The sequence below is a fragment of the Pleuronectes platessa genome, chromosome 15, assembly GCF_947347685.1.
Source record: "Pleuronectes platessa chromosome 15, fPlePla1.1, whole genome shotgun sequence".
NCBI classification, from domain to species: Eukaryota; Metazoa; Chordata; class Actinopteri; order Pleuronectiformes; family Pleuronectidae; genus Pleuronectes; species Pleuronectes platessa.
The window spans coordinates 21,741,292-21,763,018 of NC_070640.1; the positions used below are offsets into that span (position 1 = coordinate 21,741,292).

At 43.1% G+C, this 21,727-nt stretch overlaps 3 protein-coding genes across 6 annotated transcripts in view; all 3 read right to left on the reverse strand.

Annotated features, from left to right (window-relative positions):
• Positions 1 to 479: 479 nt before the first annotated feature.
• LOC128456652 (uncharacterized) lies at positions 480 to 1,474 on the reverse strand. Its single transcript, XM_053440908.1, has 2 exons — positions 1,107 to 1,474; positions 480 to 611 (listed from the first exon to the last, which is right to left on the reverse strand). The coding sequence occupies exons 1-2, from the start codon at positions 1,275 to 1,277 to the stop codon at positions 480 to 482; spliced, it is 303 nt and encodes a 100-aa protein (XP_053296883.1). The 5' UTR covers positions 1,278 to 1,474.
• Positions 1,475 to 3,659: 2,185 nt separating this feature from the next.
• Positions 3,660 to 7,810, reverse strand: LOC128456637 (histone H3.3A). The gene is made up of 4 exons (XM_053440890.1): positions 7,654 to 7,810; positions 5,872 to 6,015; positions 5,311 to 5,464; positions 3,660 to 5,040 (listed from the first exon to the last, which is right to left on the reverse strand). The coding sequence occupies exons 2-4, from the start codon at positions 5,997 to 5,999 to the stop codon at positions 4,912 to 4,914; spliced, it is 411 nt and encodes a 136-aa protein (XP_053296865.1). The 5' UTR covers positions 6,000 to 6,015; positions 7,654 to 7,810; the 3' UTR covers positions 3,660 to 4,911.
• Positions 7,811 to 10,251: 2,441 nt separating this feature from the next.
• The window catches only part of arhgap32b (Rho GTPase activating protein 32b), a 95,183-nt gene continuing 83,707 nt past the window's right edge, over positions 10,252 to 21,727 (reverse strand). For all 4 annotated transcript variants that reach the window (XM_053440888.1, XM_053440886.1, XM_053440887.1 and 1 more), the window contains 11 exons: positions 19,741 to 19,843; positions 19,000 to 19,144; positions 18,396 to 18,478; positions 17,963 to 18,070; positions 17,435 to 17,580; positions 17,122 to 17,323; positions 16,614 to 16,759; positions 16,452 to 16,526; positions 15,547 to 16,377; positions 14,528 to 15,204; positions 10,252 to 14,068 (listed from right to left, as the gene is read on the reverse strand). In XM_053440888.1, the coding sequence (XP_053296863.1) occupies positions 11,801 to 14,068; positions 14,528 to 15,204; positions 15,547 to 16,377; positions 16,452 to 16,526; positions 16,614 to 16,759; positions 17,122 to 17,323; positions 17,435 to 17,580; positions 17,963 to 18,070; positions 18,396 to 18,478; positions 19,000 to 19,144; positions 19,741 to 19,843 (4,784 nt within the window). In that variant the 3' untranslated portion in view covers positions 10,252 to 11,800. The remainder of the gene's footprint in view (positions 14,069 to 14,527; positions 15,205 to 15,546; positions 16,378 to 16,451; positions 16,527 to 16,613; positions 16,760 to 17,121; positions 17,324 to 17,434; positions 17,581 to 17,962; positions 18,071 to 18,395; positions 18,479 to 18,999; positions 19,145 to 19,740; positions 19,844 to 21,727) is intronic.

Sequence of the window (21,727 nt, forward strand, 5' to 3'; positions counted from 1 at the left end):
ACAATTGATTGGAAGAGGAGACAGTAAACCATTGCCCCCTTGTGGCTGCCATTAGGATAGAGGTTGCCTTGGAAAACAAAGAAGACCTTCCGGATTTTCTACATTACATCAGATCACTGTTAAAAAAAAAAGAAACTGACAACCATGCTGACAATATCAATATCGATTTGTTTACTCTTATTTTTGAAGTGGTTAAGGAAGAGATGCTCATCCTCGATGTATATGCATAGAAACAGAATAGACACAAAACAAAAACTATGAGAGACATGACTTCAACATATTTCTATCACTTCATAATAGGGTTACGCTAAAGTCTACTGAGAAGCTGGGTACGGCTGGGTAGAGAGAGGGGTGTGGGGTGGAGGCAGGTGGGTGGGGTGGGGTGGAGAGGCAGGTGGGTGGGGTGGGTGGGGTGGAGGCAGGTGGGTGGGGTTGAACAAAGGAAGGAGGGCAGGGACAGGTAGGGAAAAACAGGAACATTAGTGAGGCCGACTTCCACGGATGCGGTATGCCAGCTGGATGTCTTTTGGCATGACGGTGACGCGCTTGGCAGAGAAGGCACACAGGTTAGTGTCCTCAAACAGTTCCAGCAGGAACGCCTCGCTGGCCTCCTGCAGGGAGAGGGGACGACACATGTTAGCAGGAGAGTTGTGTCAGTTTAAGAGTTGTGTTATATCTTTCGTAACCCATTTAGATCGATGCAACATATGTGCATATAGCTTTAAGACTTGGAGCTCTGTTTGTGTGCGTCTTATCCAAGATGTCATAGTTTTCAATATGTGTGACTAAAGAAATACATTGTGATTCACTGAACAGTAGAGTTTCGGACAATGGCTGATGATCTAAGCGAGAGAAGCAATATTAAAGCAGGTAACAGCACAGTCTTAACGATGAAGAAGCTTTAGAAACAGAGTATTTTTCTGCTGACCTGCTGTCTTTATTCTTTAAAAAGATAAAAGTTTATACGGAAAAGTCTATGCTTTACACTGAATTCCGTCGGCTCTTCCGATAACAGGCTGGTTTAAAAACATGTTAATTTGTTAAAGATTGTTTGTATTGGCCGTCTTAGGTTTTAATGGGTTGATATACTTTGTGTACAGACATACCTGCAGGGCGTCGATGGCAGCGCACTGGAAACGCAGGTCAGTCTTGAAGTCCTGAGCAATCTCCCTCACCAGGCGCTGGAACGGCAGTTTACGGATCACCAGCTCAGTGGACCTCTGGTACCGACGGATCTCTTTTAGAGCTACGTTGCTGGGCCTGAAACACACAACCATGATCTAGATCTGAGGACGTGCTGCAGTACACGGAGAAGTGAACAGCTGTCAGTGTGCATTCACCGTATATTTGATTCATCAGGTAGATATTATTCTCCCCCAAAAAATATTATTATTCTATCATGTGATGTTTAGTTTGTCATTTAAAGAAAATGATTTGTTGTATATTTAAAAAAAGGCAGCAGCCAGTCAGCTGACTATAGACGAGTCGGACAAATGGAAGTCTGCACACAATAGTGAGCAAAACATAAACTCAGGTATTGAATTCAAGTCTGATGGACGCACTATGTCTGCAGATGTACTCTTTCTTGATGCTTTGTTGATCCAGGACCAATGAAAAGATTGAGTTTCATTGGATGTGTGCGTTACTCCCATTTATGACAAGTGGATGTTATTACCTGTAACGATGGGGTTTCTTCACTCCGCCGGTGGAGGGGGCGCTCTTTCGGGCAGCCTTGGTGGTAGGCGGCTTACGTGGAGCTCTTCCTCCAGTGGATTTACGAGCGGTTAGCTTGATACGAGCCATTATGTCAAAGTATCACTTGAATGGGAGACAAGAAGACTCCTACAAATAATTACAAATAATGTAGTTCATGTTATTTCGCCCTGTAAAACGGCTTTATATAGAAGAACACTTCAAAGGATTCATTAGTTGTCAGTTTGCTTTAATGTCACAGTGTCAGTGGTGTTAGATTCCTTTAATGTCTTAGATGCTGTTAAAGTACCATTATAGAGAACGCTCTTCTCCTTGTTTTATGGTAGCAGTATTGCCCGTTTATTAGAGGTGTTACGGTTTCTGTGTATGACGTATGTTGTCAGTTCCCCTGTTACCTGTGCATGAGACGGATGAATAGAGCCGGTGCACATGAGATTAAACTACTTAAACAAACGCTACTACGCTCATACTTTTTACCCCATGTTACACTGCGCGAGTCAAGATAACTTAACAGATGCAAAGGTCAAAGATTTATACGATCTGAAGAGAGAAAAGAGTGTTTTTGACCTGAAAAGATCTATAAGTCTGAATACATCCAAGTGTATGGCACTTTTATCACATGCAAAAAAACAGGGGGGGGGGGGGGGGGGCGGCTGTGATTTTAAGACATGATTTCTGTGATGTCATCAGGTCGTCATTTAGATCGAGGTTGTTCGTGGGATGTGATGACTGAAATTCAAGACAATAAAGATCGATACTTCATTGAAAAATGTCTTTTAATACACTTTGCTGCATATTATTGTACTATTGATACAAAAACAAAGAAAAATCCAGTTTTGGTTCATTTAAAACCAAGGAGAGGCAAAGAAAAAAAAAATTTAATTAAAGTTTTCCTTTTTCCTACCAAGAACAGGCCAAGTGCTGATACTAAAAATAATTTTAAAATCACGTATCAATTTTTTTCTGTTAAAAAAAGGACAAGGAAAGTATCAGCAATAAAAACATCAACAAACGAAACTACAGTCTTCTTTGGACTGCATAATTGTAATTAAAAAATACTTTCGTCAGGCAATAGGATAACATTACGCTTTTAAACTCGTAAAAAAAAAGTTAAACCGTATTTTTGTAATGGATTATAGAATCCTGTATACAGGTATATACGTTTATATAGCAAGCTAGATAACAGGCTATCTTACCGAGGCTAGTCTGCATCGTCTACTTTATGATGTTAAACGTGCCTCCTCTTCAAATGCTTGTGTCCTGCTTCCATGGAAAACAAGGTCATCCTTTCAAATATTGCAGGTAGTTTTTTTCCGTGCTGTTTTTTTTTTTGTCTGTTCATGATACACCTGGGCAATGATTTTTGTGAAGATCGGTGAAAGCTAACTGAGGGGCTTTTCCTGAGATGGCGCTGTTGAGCCATTTTGCCACGCCCATTTCAACGTGGCAGAATCCATTTCACAATATGTTGGAATTTACTGTATTTGCTCATTATAATGTAATATTTTAAAACGCTTCAAAGAGACGGAGATCAAATCCGGTTGGTGAACTGATTCACGTAATATAATCCTGAACATGCATTTATCCTGCTGAACTATGTGTCACGTGTGAATAAACAGTCTACATGCTAGAGGCCTCAATGAAATATCATAAGTATATATTTATTTGTAAACATGTTTCCCCAGTTTCAGATCATTGTGTTCGTTTAGATGATCAGTTCAACACCAACAGATGGACACTAACAAAGAACAAAACCTGATTCAAATATGCCAGGTTATTGTCCTTTTCAACATTATTATCCAGTTAGTACAGACTGTTGCCTGTGTGGTATGTTGTTAAAGGGTGCCCCCGTGTGGCCGCTCAAACCTTTCTTTTGGAAAGTCCCAGAAACACATCAGAGTCCCTCCGATCTGCTAATGTAAATAAATCACACCTGCTGGCATCACTTTATTCTAACACCTATTTATTACCACCATAAAATGAGAAACTTGGAAAATACAAAGATCAGCTCATTTATACTTCTGAAAATCTTGAGGAATAAGAAAAATATAAAAGAAAACATATATGAGGTTATATTGTGTATCACAAATTTTGAGAAAGAACAGATTATATATGCTCAGATCTACAGAGTGCAGGAGACGCAGACCCTAAACATGCAGTGTAGCTTTCACCATGATTCTATTCATAGTGTTTTGTCAAGTCTAACATCTATTTGATAAACATGGAGAGAAAGAAGCCTATAACTGATCTACAGAGAACAATTGATTGGAAGAGGAGACGTTAAACCATCGCCCCCTTGTGGCTGCCCTTAGGCTAGAGGTTGCCTTGGAAAACAAAGAAGCCCTTCCGGATTTTCTACAATACATCGGATCACTGTTAAAAAAAAAAAAAAAATGACAACCATGCTGACAATATCAATATCGATTAATTTTCTCTTATTTTGGAAGTGGTAAAGGAAGAGATGCTCATCCTCGATGTATATGCATAGAAAAAGAATAGACACCATATCCACAACGATAATCAATATTCTCAAGCAACCAAGAGATTCTTGTTTGTTGCACACAAGTGGCTTTGAAGATCAGAGCTCACACATCCACACAAACGCACCAACAGACCAGCATCCCCTCCCACTACAGATCACTGAGGTGAAGGAGGTGCAGTGAGCTGAGTTGAGAGGGACGGACTGAGTGGAGAGGGGAGGAGGGTGTTCAGATGGACAAGGGCCTGGGGACTAGTTTTAATAGCACCCTGCTGTGGAAGTTGCAGCTCCGCTTAAGCAGACTAGCCCCTCGGTCAAGTCCCTCTGATTTACCTGTGTGCCACACAAAATGCACCTACCTGTCCACCACTGTAGAAAAATCCAGGTGAGCTCAAGGGTGGGATTCATGTTTTGTAGTACCACCCAAACCCTGTGATGCCTGATTTACCATGTGTGCACAGTGAGTCTGATCTGCTAAACCTTTTACATGCACAAAAAAGGTACCCTAAAACATTTGGTGAGAACAAAAAAAAACAACTATGAGAGACATGACTTCAACATATTTCTATCTCTTCATATTAGGGTTACGCTAAAGTCTACTGAGAAGCTGGGCCGGCTGGGTAGAGAGAGGGAGGTTGGGTGGAGGCAGGTGGGTAGGGTGGAATTAAGGAAGGAGGGCAGGGACAGGTAGAGAAAAACAGGAACATTAGTGAGGCTGACTAAGCGCGCTCTCCACGGATGCGGCGTGCCAGCTGGATGTCTTTGGGCATGATGGTGACGCGCTTGGCATGGATGGCACACAGGTTAGTGTCCTCAAACAGACCCACCAGGTACGCCTCGCTGGCCTCCTGCAGGGAAAGGGGACGACACATGTTAGCAGGAGAGTTGTGTCAGTTTATGAGTTGTGTTATATCAGGGATGCCCACACTTTATAGGCTGGTGAGCTACTCTTGAAATTACCAGCTCAACAAGACCTATGGAAAAGTCTATGCTTTACACTGAATTCCATCGGCTCTTCCGATAACAGGCTGGTTTCAAACGATGTGTAGGTGTTAAAGTGTGTTTGTATTGGCCGTCTTAGGTCTTAATGGGTTGATATACTTTGTGTACAGACATACCTGCAGGGCGCCGATGGCAGCGCTCTGGAAACGCAGGTCAGTCTTGAAGTCCTGAGCAATCTCCCTCACCAGGCGCTGGAACGGCAGCTTACGAATCAGCAGCTCAGTGGACTTCTGGTACCGACGGATCTCTCTCAGAGCCACTGTGCCGGGCCTGAAACACACAACCATGATCTAGATCTGAGGACGTGCTGAGGTACACAGAGAAGTGAACAGCTGTCAGTGTGCATTCACTGTATATTTGATTAATTCTCCCCAAAAATGTTTTATTATTCTATCATGTGATGTTTAGTTTGTCATTTAAAGAAAATGATTTGTTGTATATTTAAAAAAAGGCAGCAGCCAGTCAGCTGACTATAGACGAGTCGGACAAATGGAAGTCAGCACACAATAGTGAGCAAAACATAAACTCAGGTATTGAAAACAAGTCTGATGGGAGCCTTACGTCTGCAGATGTACTCTTTCTTGATGTTTTGTCGATCAAGGACCCATGAAAAGATTGAGTTTCATTGGATGTGTGCGTTACTCCCATTTTTGACAAGTTGAAGTGGATGGTATTACCTGTAACGATGGGGCTTCTTCACTCCGCCGGTGGAGGGGGCGCTCTTTCGGGCAGCCTTGGTGGCGAGCTGCTTACGAGGAGCTTTTCCTCCAGTGGATTTACGAGCGGTTTGTTTGGTACGAGCCATTATGTCAAAAAATTACCTGAATGGGAGACAAGAGGACTCCTATACATTACAGTTTCTAATGTAGTTCATGTTATATAGCTTTATATAAAAAAACACTTCATAGGATTCATTAAGCAAGTAATTATTTGTTGTCAGTTTGCTTTTGTCACAGTGTCAGTGGTGTTAGATTCCTCTGATGTCTTTAAGACATGCATAAACAAGACATTGCATGTTGCCACCAGGGGGCGCTGTGAACTTAAGTCATGATTCTGTGTCGATGTCATCGGGCCAGGACTCTTGTGTCGCATGTCTAATTTGGATTCGATTGCCCCATGTATGTTCGAGATACACAACCTCGTGTTTTGATGGTGTGTAATCAAACTTTGACACCACGCCACGGTCACACCGTGTGACGAAAACGCAAAATTCGAGGTACAAGATGGAGATAAAAGGTCTCCATCTTGTTGAGATGACACTCACTCTCCATATGAAGTTGATCTAATGCATTGGTTCCCAAACTGGGGTACGTGTACCCCAAGGGGTACGCAAAGTGGTTCAGGGGGTACGCAGGAAAATATTTTATGTGCGTTTTGCATAGCTCACCATCTTTCATGTCCTATCGCACGCGCTGCAGGAGGTACTTAGCTGGAGATCGAATGTCTGAAGGGGTACGGGACTATAAAAAGTTTGGGATCCACTGATCTAATGAAAGCCCTAGGACAAGTACATTGAAGTAAAAATATAGCAAACGACCAAAATGGTCACTAAATCCAAAATGGCGGGCTTCCTTTTGTGTTTTTCCAATTGCACCTCTATACTTTTTTTTTGTCTGATCATGATAGACCTGGGCTACGATTTTTGTGAAGATCGGTGAAAGGTGAACTGAGGGGCTTTTCCTTAGGTGGCGCTGTTGAGCCATTTCGCCACGCACATTTCAAATTACTCCAGAATACAATTACTTTTGTTTTTTTTTAAATTCCGTCAAACTTTGGTAAGACTTTGAGCATCTCTAGGCCCTGAAAAGCCCCAAAGGGCCATAGAAATTCTTCGAGCACCGTCAGGCTAAATCTGATATGTTCAGTGTTGTTGTTGCTCTGGCACAGACACACACAGCACGCTGAGCCAATCCCGACACTGCGGCCTGCTAAACCACACCAATCACAGAGCTAGCCAGGCCCGTCACTCTACAGCGCACCAATCAGCAGCGTCCCTCTCGTATTCAACGACCAATACAGTTTAAGTCTGTCGGGCTTTGAGGCGGGAGGATCAGCCGTAACCCCGCCTCCTACCGCAACATTATGGCCGCAGAGCCAAACGAAGCTTTAGCTCTGTCACACACACATACACACACAAAGTTTGACATTTTCTCCTAAAAACACGAACCGTGCGCACACGAGACAACACAAACCAAAGGAGACACGCGTGGCTGAGAGCAAAGCTCCAGCGGCCGGACAGGAGACGTCGGGTTGACGCAGAGCAGAGGCTCAAGTGGAGAGCAGACATGAGCGCAGAGGAAGAAGAAGTGAACCCAAACCCCGAGTCTGATGCTGCTTTTCTCCACAGCGTCGAAATAACCGCTCATTCCCGCTCTAAACTACTTGTTCCGAACACTGTCCTGTACACCGCACTTTAAACTGCTCCGTGGTGGAGACAGGAGCGAGAACGTGTCACTTACCGGCGGTGAATTTAACGCTGCTTCTTCGCTACGGTACGAGAGTGTTGTGCTTGTCTGGCAGAGTCGAATATTTACTATCTCACACAATGGAAGCGGAGCGGGAGCAAAATGGCGGCGGTGTCAATCACCCGTCTCCCACAATGCAACTGTCAACATTTGTAAACACGAACTTTTACTATCAAATACTTTAAAACACAGTGTTACATAATCGAGTTGATGACAAACACCACCTTAGCTTTACTGGTATTTTGTTGTTGCAGTTTTTTAAAGACAGAAAGAAAAATACAAAATAAAATGCAAATCAATACGATGACAATTTGTAATATGCTATTTATTCTCTCGAAAAGCGACATTGTCAAGATCAAGTAAAATTTACCAGGATTATCCAAAGTAAACTATCTTATATTTTAAACCCAAAGAAAATTCAACAAGTCTTTTCAATCAAAAAAAGTACCTCAGTTCTCCATTATATTTTAAAGACAAAATATAATCAACAGAAAAACTGTCATATTAAATTAAAGTGCCCATTGTTATTTTCCATTTGGTCCAGCTATACATTGAAGTGATGTCCTCAATAGTTTATTGCTAATTACTAAAAACATTGATTTGAACATGAAGTATTTTTACCTAAACTCTAGTATATTTATAATGCTCCCTCGCCATTGTTTTTAATGTGACTTTTCAGTATTCTGTACTAATATTTTAGACAAAACATACGTGATAGTGAATTAATGAAGTTAAAAACATCCAGCAAGATAGATAACACTGTTACTATGTAAATATGAAAAGCTTTTTAAATTTAAACAAAGTTTATCTTGTCATAAGATATATGTGAATGTGTGTGCAAAAAAACGCAGTCCACATTTCTCAACCAAAATTAAAGTAAATGGATCCATGATCTCAAACTTACATTTTTATTAAACATTTTTAAACAGTATTTTCTTGATTAATTCATTAACTACCATAGTGGACTGCTTGACCTTTGCAGATACCTTTTTTATATTGGTTGTTGTGTCTTTTCGTTGTGTCCCATGAACAAATATAACTAGAACACATGCCCATGTTTTGGTTTGAACTATACAAAATATGGTTACTTGGCTTATTTAACAGATTCTATTAGCTTTAAATAAAAATAAATTTTTGTAATCTTCTTTGTAGTCTTGTATTTTTATGGATTCGTGTTTGTTAGAAATTAGTCCTCAGTGTTGATGTCACAAGGATATCTCAGAATAACTCTTAACGAATCTATTTGAGCACTTTATTCTGAATTAAGTGCTAAACATTAGTAACAAATAAGTATAGAAAACTAATCCCAGAGGGAATGTTTTACTTAAGCCTGTATGAGTATACAGATAAAAAACAACTCATGATTATCACGGCATGAGAGAGCAGAGAAAATCTAAATATTCAGCTGCAGCTCATGAGCTCGGGCCTGTGGTGTCAAAGCTGTGATCAGCTTAATCACTGATGCTGAAAAACGGCTTTGATTCATAACCAACTTTCATGTTTTAATGGAGGTTTGACACCTAGGCCAATAGATGTGATCAAAAATGATCACATCTATTGGCCTTTTCTTCAATGCCTTAATTTAGCATATTATTGAAAATACATGTAGAAATCTATTTGGTCAGGTGAACATATATCACAAGTATTCCTTTAATTCTACTGGTATCTTTTATCTCTTGGCTTGAGTGTTTTATCTTCCAGTATAACAACATCTGTTCCAGCAGATGTTGTTCCTACGCCTCTTTTTAATAAAATGAAGAAGTCGGAGTCTGAAACTCCAACCGAGACTGACTGGATGGGTAAAACGAATGAAGTTCAAACCAATTGCCTTTTTGCTAAATCTATGAATTGTTGAAATATTTGAAGAAATGAATTGTGTATGTTTCCGACCTTGATGATCACTCATCTTTCATTGTATTGTTGACACGTCAGTATATTGTCTATAGGATTACATAGGTGACCAACTGTTCTTCTGTGTTGTTAAAAAAATGTATGTATGAACAGAAAGATGTATCAGCGTACCTGAAAAAAAGACAGACTTGGCCGATGATCTTCAAGTTACCACCAATGCAGTGGCATCATGCCACTACTGTGAAAAGTATTTATTTAAAATATACTGTGTTCTGGTTAAAAAAGACAAACATTTGAAGTTGATAGAGAGCCCTTTACACGCACGTGCGTACGTAGCTGTGCACGCACACACACAATGCGCTTTTAATGGTCATCAATACTAGAAAAGCCTATATAAATACAGACCATTTACTATAAACAAACACATTCCCATTTCTTGAGGACATTACATTACTTAACGTAAGTTACTACTGGCTTAACCCCTAACCTTAAAATAAGTCTCCACCTTCAGATCTAATGCTTTACATTGTTTACCTCGCTTTATGTCCTCCTAAGGAAGATAATTCCCCACAATGTGACTGTAAACACATTTAGGTCCCCACAACATGAGCAATTCTTTGTAATCCTTTCCCAGCTAGGCTTGATGACTGCGATGAGTTTGTGTCCCGTCGTAGATTTAACGTGATTCTGAACCAACCACAAGTGTATTAGAGACATCATGCACAAAATAACACACATGGATTACAGTTATTCCTGACCACTTTTATTTATTTCATCTCTAACTTTAGATACCTCTAGTTTGAGACAAGAGTGTTTTCACATTCAAGTACACAGTGCCTTACTTTTACACCCCATCTGAAAAGGAAGAGGCTTTAGATAAGGCAAGAGGAGCAAAACCTGCAAGCAATATAGAAGTAAAACGGTTACAGAGTACAACCTGGATTTAGACAGTTGAACATATTATAGTGTTTACATTATGATGAACCAAAAGGTCATGTAGTATAATACCAGATGAATGTACTATACATTAGTATCCAGCTTGAAAAAAGTGGCCCCAGATATCTTAAAAAAAACTTTCCATCCCCCAGTGTTTTAAACTCAGGACCAGTGAGGCGATACAAAACTGAATAACCACAGCAGGTCACCTGCAAACCCTGAACTGCCAAGAATCCCCAAGAGTGATCTGAATTCTATCACATTGTTTGTGCATTATGACAATGGGCTTGTATGACAATGACAGTAAACAAAATCACGTCTGTAGGAACAAAATTTAAGGCTCGTCACCAAGTTGTTTTCTTTGCACAAAGCAGCGGCAACATGTTCCTTGCCACGTTGTTTGAGAGGCTGTCATTTTCAGATTTGTTCAGTTAGTCCAGTTCATGAGAGTACTTTGATTGTGATGACAAAATAAAAACGACTTCTGACACACCTGGGTACAAATCTAAAGCTATGACACACTTCCCCACTTTATGTGCAACAACTGCCCCGAGTCTTTTGGTCCCTCTTCTATGTGAGAACAGACAAGTACCAAAACATTCCTTCAGAAGAAATCAAATCTATTTATAGCAAAGTTATGTAAAAATGGCACAGTCACAGAGAAAATGAGAGATTGATAAGCTTTATATTAACTGAAAGAAACCCACTGCAGCTCCTTATTAAAAATTCACTCTCAGCTGGATTCTTCAAGAAAAACATGGATACACCTTGCCGCCGACTTGAGTACATATTAGCAGAGTGGGGGCGTCATGACCTACATGTTTCCTCCTTCAATAACTTGTGCTGTAACATCCAGAAAGAACGCAATGGATAGTGAACTACACAGAACTGTTCTGTAAGAGATAGAGTGCATGCATTTCTAAAATGCAAACCGTAATCCCAGTTGATGCTCATACCCACGCGCCACGCCTAAAAAAAATACAACTAAAAATCCCTTTTTACTAGCAATTCTAAATTCATATATATATATATATATAGTCTATATATATATATATTTTAAATTTTTGTAGTTCCTGTTGAAAGTACCTAACGTCTTTCATATCATATACATTTTTGACTGGGTACTGTCTCAATCAATCACAATAACATGACCTCTTGAACAGTAATTTCAGGTACATTCAAGACTTTCTGTCAAAAGTCATACAATTTTCTTTACAATTCATTAAAAATACAAAGGAGCAAAAATATCGGTGATGCGACAGTCCACTGTCCTGCAGAGGCTGCTCAACCTTAGCTCATTAGTCTTTCTTCAACACAGCTAAAGATAATTTCACATGTTTCCTCCCTAAATGCTTCATTCTGTACGGATCTCTGTATCTGCCCTCTGCATGGCCAGCTCAGTCTGGATATAGCCTCCCTGGCCCAGTGCTGTGGAGTACGCTCTGTTGCTCGCTGAGAATCCAGGGGCGGGAAAGGAGCCGGGCCCTCCACGTTTTTGGACCGGAGCCTGAGGTTGAGGTACTGGGTGGTAATCGTCCAAGTTATCATAGTGGGACTGTGGCGGTTTCGTGCCATGTTTCTGATATGAGTAGTCTCTGTCCACATCGGCTATGCCCTGGTTGTAGTGCTGCTGCTCTCGGACGCTGTGCGATCGCTCCAATTTGGAGCGGGCAACTTGTTCCCTTGGAGCTGAGGGAGGGTCTTCCGCACTGTGGTAGCCACTTGACGGTTTCACTTTACTCTGGTGGTGGTCAGAATCAGGACACTCGTATCGTGGTTGGAAGTTCCTCTGGTTGGGATACTCTTGCTGCCAGTGTTTCAACCTGCCGCTGTCTCCACACAGCTGGTCGTCTCCAGTCTCGTACTTGGCCTCGTGTCGGCCACTCTCCTGCTGATGGGATAGACTGTGGCTCAGAGTAGCAGGAAGGGAGTGAGAGGATTGGCATTTTTTGGAACTGCTTTGCTTGGTATGTCCATCCGACTTGTCACCCACTACACTGCCATGGACGTGCTTGTCAGTCTCCATGTACATGAGGACGTCAGGGTCTGACACCATGTGTCTGGGGAGGTAGCGGCCATCTTTGCATTCGGCTACAAGCAGCACAGCTTTACCTGGGTCAGATTTACTGCGCAGGTGTAGGGTTTCATAACCTGATATATCTGGTGGTGTGAACAAGCCGACGTTGTCATACTGAGAGAGGACGGGGCCTTTAATCCTCTGTCTGGCCCGGCTCTCCCTGCGGATGGAGTGCATGCGAAGCCTTTCTGACTCCTCGGGGTCCCAAGAGAGGTAAGAAGCAGTTTCCTTTGTCCCATGGCTGGGGGGCATGTCCCTGCTCACAAAGCTGTGCTCCTTCCCTGGTGGGATAACATGGTGAGCAAGGTAGTGGTAGCCAGTCGACTTTCCACCTGGTCGGCCAGCAGCAGCTCCAGGATCTCGGCTGCCATAGGAGTGGATGTGCCGGATTCGGATGGTGCCATAAGGGTCGATGTCATAGTAAGGAGCCTCCAGGGGGCTTGAACCAGAGTACGGACTATAGCGATACTGGACCCGCCCATTCTCAAAGTAAGGCTGCAGCTGAGTAACATGGTAGTCCGCTTGTGAAGACTGCTGTGAGGACTGCTGTGAGGACTGCTGTGAAGACTGCTGCGGGGGCGGCTGCTGGGCCTGCTGTGGGGTCTGCTGGTAGGCTTTGCACTTATACATGGGCCTGTGGTAGACGAACATGTCATCTTCTGGAGGAACCTCAGTCCTTTGGATGGGCGCTGAGCGGACAGCGGAAGGAACATGGAGTGAGTGCACTCTACGGATGGTGGGATAGCCTTGGTTTCGGTCGTGGCTATAACCCTGATGCCCTGGGCCCGGAGACACAAACACACTGCGGGGGTTTCCTCTGGACTTAATGGAGTGGTGGTATGACCTTGGGCCTAAAGTGCTGTATCTGTTGTCTACTCTGGCACTGTAAGGTATCTGAGGCTCAGACTTGGACACATAGGAGAGGTGTGGGGGGACACTGTCAGGCCGGTAGTGGTGTGGCATGGTCTGCGGGCCCAGAGGAACAGGCCTCTGGTGGTAGTATGCATTTCCTGGAGGTTCAATTAAAACAGCCTCTTCTTTACCGTGATACAAGTAGGCTGGCTGGTGCATGGAAGATTTATGAGGAGAAAGAGGATGGTGAGGCAGAGCATCTTCATGGTGGCCAGGTGCAGGGCTCTCATCCATGATGTGATAGGAGGCTTCACTTTGGCTAAGCGCTGCAGTGGCCAGCTTGCTCTCGATGGTGCGGACAGGAGGGGCAGGAGGTTTTGGTCCATAAGAGTCATGATACTTTGCAGAATCTGTGCAGGGCTGTACTGGCCTAATGGCCTCCCAAGGCTTCTCAAAAGGCTCAGCAGAGGTGGGGGCCACTCTTGCACTGGCCTTTGAGAGATTCGGAGGCTGGGAATGGACTTGTGTCTGAGGCTGCGTCTGAGGTTGAGGCGGTGTAGGGAGATGAGTCTGTCTCTGGGCTTGTTTCTGATGCTGCGGCGAGGGCTGCTTTTTGGGCTTTTGAGCAATCGGAGGCGGCTGTTCTGAAGGTTTTGGAAGGATTGCTGGTGGTGCAGTTCCCTCTGATTTAACCTGATTAAAACACAACAAAACAGATGCTTATTTACTGAGAAAAAGTATTATTTCAATAATTATTTCTGGTTACTGAGCTGTTTCATCGCAGAAGCAGCAGCAGAAGGTCATCTTTTTTTAGTTCTTTAACCTGTTTTAGATTTTCATGCTCCTCTTTTTCCCTCCGAGAGTGAAGCCATATGTTTAAGGCATATTTGGCTTGTTTGATTTAAAATACAAGGCAGCACTGAGTATTAAACAGCTCCTTAGTGTTATATATTCATATTAGAACAAACAGATATGTGTGGATCTTCTAATGTTGCTTTTAGCATGAGAGAGAATAAACATATTTCCCAAAGTGTTGACTCAATGACGTTATCCAGTATATGTGAATAATCTTGATACTAATATTGATTATTTTTGACCATAATAGTATAATTATCAATCTACATGATGAAGCTAAAAGGATTTGACACTTACCTCAGGACCAGGTTGTGGTAAGACTCCTCTGTCTTTACAGCTGCCACTGGGGGTGGAGGCTAGGGTGGAAGTGGATGAGCTGGTATGGACTGGGACCTGTCCTGCAACAGCCTGCTGTCTTTCTGGACTTCTCCTGGTTGGAGAAGTCGGGCTTACTGAACTAGGGAGTGGCGCGAACTTGTAAAGAGGAGTGTCTGGTGGGGTGGGGTCTTTAGGTGGCTGTGGTCCAGGTGGACCTCTTGAGGACTTGGCACTGTCTGATGGCTTGGTGATCGTGCCAGTAAACTCAAGCGGCTGCTGTTTGATTGGAGGACTGGGAGCAGAGGGATAAGATGAGACTGTGGTGAAAGCTGCAGCAGTGCCGTTTGGTGGTGGGGAACTTTCCCTTTCAGCTCTCTCCTCAGAGGAACTCTGGAAATCTGGGTCCAGTTGATGCGGCGAATCCTGGAAGTCAAAGGCATCATGCGACTGCAGAGGGGACACTGGTGTTGCGGGATCAGAGGACCATGACTGATACTGGATGGAGACCTGCTGGGCAGACTCAGCGAGGGCAAGGGCCAACATGCGGGCAGCATTTTTAGGAGGGGGAGGAGGAGGAGGGGCAGAGGGGGGAGCTGTGGAGCTGAGGGAATGAGGGGTGAGGTCCTTTGAAGAGTCCGGGGCTGAGGCTAAAACTCCTATCAGGGACACAAAAACACAAGGGATCTATAGTTGAAACAATAATCAAGAGAGCAGTAGGTGAAGTAAAGAAGTGAAAGCAGGCAGGCAGGTTTCAAGGTGCTTCAAGAGTGGGAGGGAGAGGAAACATTAAGCGTGGAGCTCAATAATCATGTAAAAACATTTACGTAAATGATGAAATCCATGCAAACCTCTGAAAATATATCAAGAAAACAATCATTTAGATAGAAGATTACATCATTCATCTCATTATTTTAATCTATATTGTGAAAATAAAACTATAAGTCAGAAACATGCCAAAGACTACACTTAAAATAAAAAGGTCATCCACTGCTTCTTACCTTGGTGATTTGGGCTGCTGGCTGATGGTGCCTGCTGAACACTGTCCTCTCCCTTCACTTCTCGACTGTATATGTTGTCAAATGCTGCCAGCTTCGTGTGCAGCTCCATTTGGAAAGCTTCACCCAGGGACAGCTCAGCTGCCCTCAGCAGCACGCTGCCCATCAGGGGAGGAGAGTCCTTGGGTATTACAGGAAGAGGTAATGGTTGTGGATATTGAGCCTGTCCAGCTACATCTGTGTCAGGCATCTCTGTAGAGAAAATCTGTGAAGTGGTAAAAGGACTCATGCTAATGGACTTTCCAGATTTAATAGGCGACACAGCCTGTGTGGGTTTATCAGTATAAGAATAGGAAGTGGTCAATCTCTTGCTTTCCATGTTCTCTCCAGCAACACCACTGAAGTCTGTGGGAAACAAGGGGGTAGACAAGCAGCCCAGGAAGGCAGCAGAGATGTCGGAGCCATTGGTCTTGCCACAGATGCTGCCGGGGCTCCTCTTTAATGTGGAGGCCTCAGCCCCGGCTGGTGAGTCATCTCGGGGGAAGGCATAGGAGGTGTCTGGGAGACTGCACTGGAAAGACATGGGGTCAAAGTCCAAGGAGGCCATGCCAATGTCTGGTGGGCTGAGGTCCACATCTTCGCCTGCTGAGCGGGGAGGTGAGATGAGAGCAGGCACACAGATGGGCCCGTCGTCTCCGTCGCTGTCCTCTGTGCCGTCAAGGTTGTCATAGGAGTTGCAGAGCTGCCGGCTGTCCAGCAGCTCGCCGTTAAAGGAGGCTGACAGGGCATCGCTGCTTGAGCGTGGCCTCCGAGGACGGTACACCTTGGACTCTCCTGAAGAAGGAAAAATATCTAATCAGAAATAACTTATAAAAGTCAAAGTGAAATGAAAGACACAAAACATTTACCTTCCACATTATGCAGGGAACTCAGTGACTCTTCACTTTTGGCTGATCTTAACGTTGCTGTGTCTCCTCTGCCTCCTGAAAAATAATGGTTAACAGGTATCAATATTTTTAAACTCTTCATTAAGTAAGACTAAAAAAATCCCTTGTAGAGGAAAGACTCACCAGCGAGAGCCATTGCTTTCAGTTCATTTGGTTCACTGGGATTGCGGTGAAGCTTGCGCTTGGACATGGAGGAAGACTTGCCCAGGTTGAAGAAAGAACGCCAACTACCCACAGGGGACTTCTTGGATTTAATAGGCGGCCTCTTCCTGTGATTAAAATTTGGTTGAGAACAGACAGGGGGCAGTTAATTTCATTAAGATATGATCAGCTACATTAATAAATCTTGATTTTTAAGATAACTGCCCAAGTCTGAAACTAGAAATAGCCAGGTGTGCGGCCAGAACTGGAAAACTGTGAAGGAACAAAATGAGTCTGCCTGCGGTCTTACCAGCAACCAGCATAGGGAGACACATTATAGAATGAGTTGAATTTTCAAATATCATTAAAAGGCATAGTATTGCAACTGACCCCAAAGACAGTTTCTGTGAAATATCTATGTCTCCATCTATGTGTCTAAATTAACATTGGTCTCATGATGCTCGGTTTTCAGGAGGAGGAGTCAACAAACCTCTCGGTGGGAAACTCGATGACGGTGTGGAACTTGCCCTGCAGGGCAGCTGGACCTTCGCCCACCTCAATGTACTTGCTGTCTTCAGTGACCGGAGAGTTGATCTGAGCCTGAGTCCTGGCCTGGGCCTCCTCCAGAGTCAATAGTTTTGTGGAGGGTGATGAAACCAGCAGGGACTTCGGCCGTGACAACGAGTTGTGACCTGGGGAAGTGGATGCAGCCAGGAAAGTAGTATTGAAAGGTAAAACTTAAGTAGCATCAAGTATTGGAGTGACTATTTGTGCAAGGGTGTAATCTATGTTAATGTGTGTACCTGCTCCCTCTCGTATAAGTGTGCTGAGTTTAGTGCTAAAGAGAACGTCCACATGGTTGAGGATGAACTCCACCACCACAGACTGGATTCTGACTTCCATGAAGGCCGCAGTCCCACTGAAGCACGCAGATTCAATCTGTTTAGACCTGAGACAAACACATAAAACATCAACGCTAAATTTTATAGATTTATGCCATCGACTGAAGAACAATCTGCAATTTCAAGGTACTGAATCTAATTCTGCCTATCTAATTATGTTTAAGTGGTCAGATTTGAATCACTTGTATACAATGACTTCCAGCTTTTGATGCTGCATGTGCACTTTAATCATTGCACTCAGACAGAGTGACTCATTTAAAAGATACTTTGTGCTGCACAGAGCCCATTATAACAGCCGAATCAAGTCTGAGAAATCAAGTAGAATGGGAAACACCCACAAAACAGAACTACATATGCGACCATCAGAGTTACTGCAGGTCAATAACAGGGAATAAAAAAAAGATTCTACAGAGCAGGATGGCATCTTACCTCAGCAGGTTGGGGGCCCAGACAATAGCCAGGTTCTTGCTGTGCATGTTGGTGATGTAGCTGAATGTTGCCAGGTGAGAGAGGTGTCTCATGAGGAACTCCAGAGTCCTAGGAATCAAATAATAATATTAATTCGGATGTGCTTACTAATGGCCATGATAGAACATTTTCCCCTCTGTAATCAAATCTGTGTCCAGTGTCACTTAGAAATTTGCATTTATATGCTTTCACTAAGAACAGAAAAAATGAATTCATCAGCACCAATGTAAAAAAATCTTCTGGGACTTTTTAAATTATTTCTGTCTATGCAGCATGGCACCACAAAAAAAATCTGAATTTTAACACTCAAAGAAACACTCTCACATGCACAACACATCCTTAATCTGGCAGTGACTAGGTTTGCCTGCAGGGGGCAGCATGGCTCCACACTGACCTGTAATGCGGTGGAGGAAGCTGCTGGATGACGTCATGGATTTTGATGAGCCTCTCTTCATCCGTTGCTGCTGATACGGCATCCTTCAGAGTCAAAACAAAGCAAGTGATGGTGAGAGAGTGAGAGAGTGAGAGAGTGAGAGATTTATCACTGCATCAACCTTAAACTCCATCACTTTATTCCCAGATTCACACGGCTACATGGATCATGGAGTGGACATCTGTCCCCCCGCCTCTCCTCCCCCCAGCTGCCATAACAACCAGCAAACATTTACTTCAACCTCAGGGACAGATCTGTTGTGTTTGGAGAAGGGTTTTTATTCCAAGTCACACTGAGAGTGGTTTGATGCATTCGTAATGACAGGGTGTGTCAAGTACAAAGCTATTACTTCAGGGGTGTCAGCGGCTCAGAACATTCATACAAAGTATTTCTCAAAGATAAATGTGAGGAATTCACTTTTTTCACTTAAGAGCACAATTTTGCAAATAACAGCCAGTCACGGTTAAATCAGGGTCCTTTGAGGAAATGTGAGCCTAAAAAAGTAATGTGCTTTTCACAGTTTCTTTAAATTGGTGTGTGTCAGTTCTGCCGAGGCTTTGCTTACAGAGAACTTCTCGTAGAGTTGGTAGGTGAGCAGGGGGTTGGGCAGCTCTCTGAAGTAGAGCTTGCACAGCGAGCTAACGCAGTGGATGTCCTGGATGTAAACATCTTTGGTCAGGTCGGGGATCTGCTCAGAGTCAAACTCGTGCCTGATAAAAGAGGGAGAGGGGCGAGTCAGCACACTCACCTTCACTAACTCTGAAGAAAGGTTAACATCAGCGAGTGGCTGCTGTCGTGGAATGGATACGAGACCCAAGCAAAGTCGAGCTGCATTTCACTTACAATATTTATCTGTGACTACGCAATTTTCACATTTCTTTTAACAGCTCAAACAAACCAACATTAACAATAAAAGGCTCTGCAATATAAAGAAAATGGTGTCTGTGTCTTCCCAAGTCCAACAAAGCAACAGGAAACATCAATGTGAGGGAACACTAATAACTGTAGGTGACCAAGAAAGAGATAATCAGTTACACTAAACCATGAGAATTAATACCATTGCATTTGGTTGTGTTAATATAAGCAAACACAATACTATTCCATCCAAAACACGGACATGTAAACCTTATATTACATTTCAAAACACTACATAGTAAAACCTAAAAGTCCTCACGTTTTTTTACAGGTGCAATAATCTTACATGGAATTTATCTTATCAGCTGTAAGGTGAAGGTTATAGTGAGACACAGAAAAACATCCTGATAAACACTTGAATCAGATCCTGTACCGAGTGTGTGTCTCCTACCGCAGTTTCTGGATATTTGAGGCGATCCCAGAGAGGCGGTAGATGCCGTCCGTCACACCATGTTTCTCGAGGAACTCGGTGCAGCTCTTGAGGACCTGGGGCACTGTCGAGAGAAAACGTGTCGTCACACAACTTGTCTTTCAGCCAATATGTTCCCAGACTTCACTGAACGCTACAGGGTCAAGAATAGGAGGCTTTTATTTTTCAAGTGTGCACGTAGCGAGGTTAGGCTATAGGTCAGGGGCTTTTTGGTGATGGGGCTTCAAGCTGTTAAGTGTGAATACATTTTTTTTGGTGCTTTCGGAAGGAAATGCACTTTTTAAGATGAGGTTGGAAACATTTGAACCTTGTTAAGTGGAAAGGAATATATCCTGAAGAGAAGGCTAACCTATTTTCTACACTGACACAGTTTTAGGCATGAAGCGAAACGGCGAAACAGCTTGATGTTGTTCTGTGTGAGTGAGGCAGATAGCCAGATACAGGCAGCTTCAGATATAAAGCCAGTGATTGTGTTCGAGATGGAGAAACCTCCTCAGAAAAACACAGAACTTCTTCAATCTTCTCCAGCAAACATAAATCATGGAGGCATGTTATTTATCTGTGTGTGTGTGTGTTAGACAGAGAGAGATAAGGATGGCGGGTATGTGTCTAAGGAGGTTCCCAGGCCTCCCACAGCTTACACATCATTCAGATCATGACAGAGAGTGGGACACTCGCCGAAGCAGCTGTTCAGATACATTCCAGGCAAGGACCTTAAGGATGGATAAATCCACCCAATGATCTTCACACAGAAAGGTTTTGTTTTGAGGTTCTCTTATCACAAGCATTCACAGCATGTATTTGAGTGTAGAATTTTGTTTTCATCACACTACAAGATTCATCTTCTTTAAAACCACAGCTTTCACAACAGCTGGTTTAGTGATTTTAAACAGATTCAGTGTAGGAAGAAATAAGAATCTTTTGGCACCATCTCTAGATTTATCTGCCTCCCAATGGCAGCAGAGAGGTCAAGGCTTCTGATGAATGTAGCATGTAACACTGTGGAAGTTCCAAACCTCTATAGTCTAAAACTGTTGATGAATCAAGCTTTGGGGAAACACACAGGAATTTCAGCCAGAAAATCTTGTACCAAGCAAAAGATATATGGGGTGGCGCTCACCAGCGGCCCAAAGTGGACTGATCACTGGATGTTTGGAGGTCACTTATCAGCATGACTGATACGTGAGGATTTACTGGACATTTTTTAAAGTAACATTCATTTCATGGAGCATTTCCTTGTGGTTTTTGCTTTTCCAAAAGAAGTCAATTAGTGGCTGAAAGTGAAGACTAATTTGACTATCTTAAGTAAGTTTATAATTTTACAGGTTAAGTGAAATTCTTCAGGTATTTTATTACAGTGTTAAATGCTGGTTTACAAGTCAAGTGCCACTACAGCTCGTCTGCTTCTGCCTTCAACTCTGAGTAAGAGTTTCTCTAGTCTACTCATTAACTACAAATTGTATTATTAACAGTGTTTCCCTCAACTTCACAAGTTCATAGGTTTGTTTCATCTCTTGAGTCACTGCAGGGGTCGGAACACCTTGACTCTTTGACCCTGCAAAGTTTGACAGAGTGGTTTATCACTCTATGCGAAAGGTAAGACAGGATTATCACAGGTTCTGGATAGACTGTAGCAACTGTCACGTGTTACCACAAGCTTGTCAAACAGAGAGTACCTCCACTCCTACCTGTGACCCCTCTGAGTTAACACCCTGGTAAGATCAGAGTCACGTCTAGACACAGAATAAGATCCATAAACATGCATTAAGTTTTCAAGCTGGAGTCAGCAAGAATTCAAATTGAGTTATTGATGAATGCTCACTGCCCTGGTTGTAGCTAATGATACAGAGTAATCAGGACCACAACTCTCGCCGAAACCATCACATCAGCTCACCTGCCAGACATAGTGCTGCTGAGAGATCAGAAAATCAATGTGGCTAGAGCAGGT

Bases quoted from the DNA above. Each gene is read 5' to 3' on its own strand.
- LOC128456652 (XM_053440908.1), bottom strand. From the start codon at position 1,277: ATGGTTGTGTGTTTCAGGCCCAGCAACGTAGCTCTAAAAGAGATCCGT. The intron at 612-1,106 runs GTATGTCTGTAC...CTCTCCCTGCAG, and splicing joins CTGCCATCGACGCCCTGCAG to GAGGCCAGCGAGGCGTTCCT.
- LOC128456637 (XM_053440890.1), bottom strand. From the start codon at position 5,999: ATGGCTCGTACCAAACAAACCGCTCGTAAATCCACTGGAGGAAAAGCT. The intron at 5,465-5,871 runs GTAATACCATCC...TGTGTGTTTCAG, and splicing joins AAGAAGCCCCATCGTTACAG to GCCCGGCACAGTGGCTCTGA. The intron at 5,041-5,310 runs GTATGTCTGTAC...CTTTCCCTGCAG, and splicing joins CTGCCATCGGCGCCCTGCAG to GAGGCCAGCGAGGCGTACCT.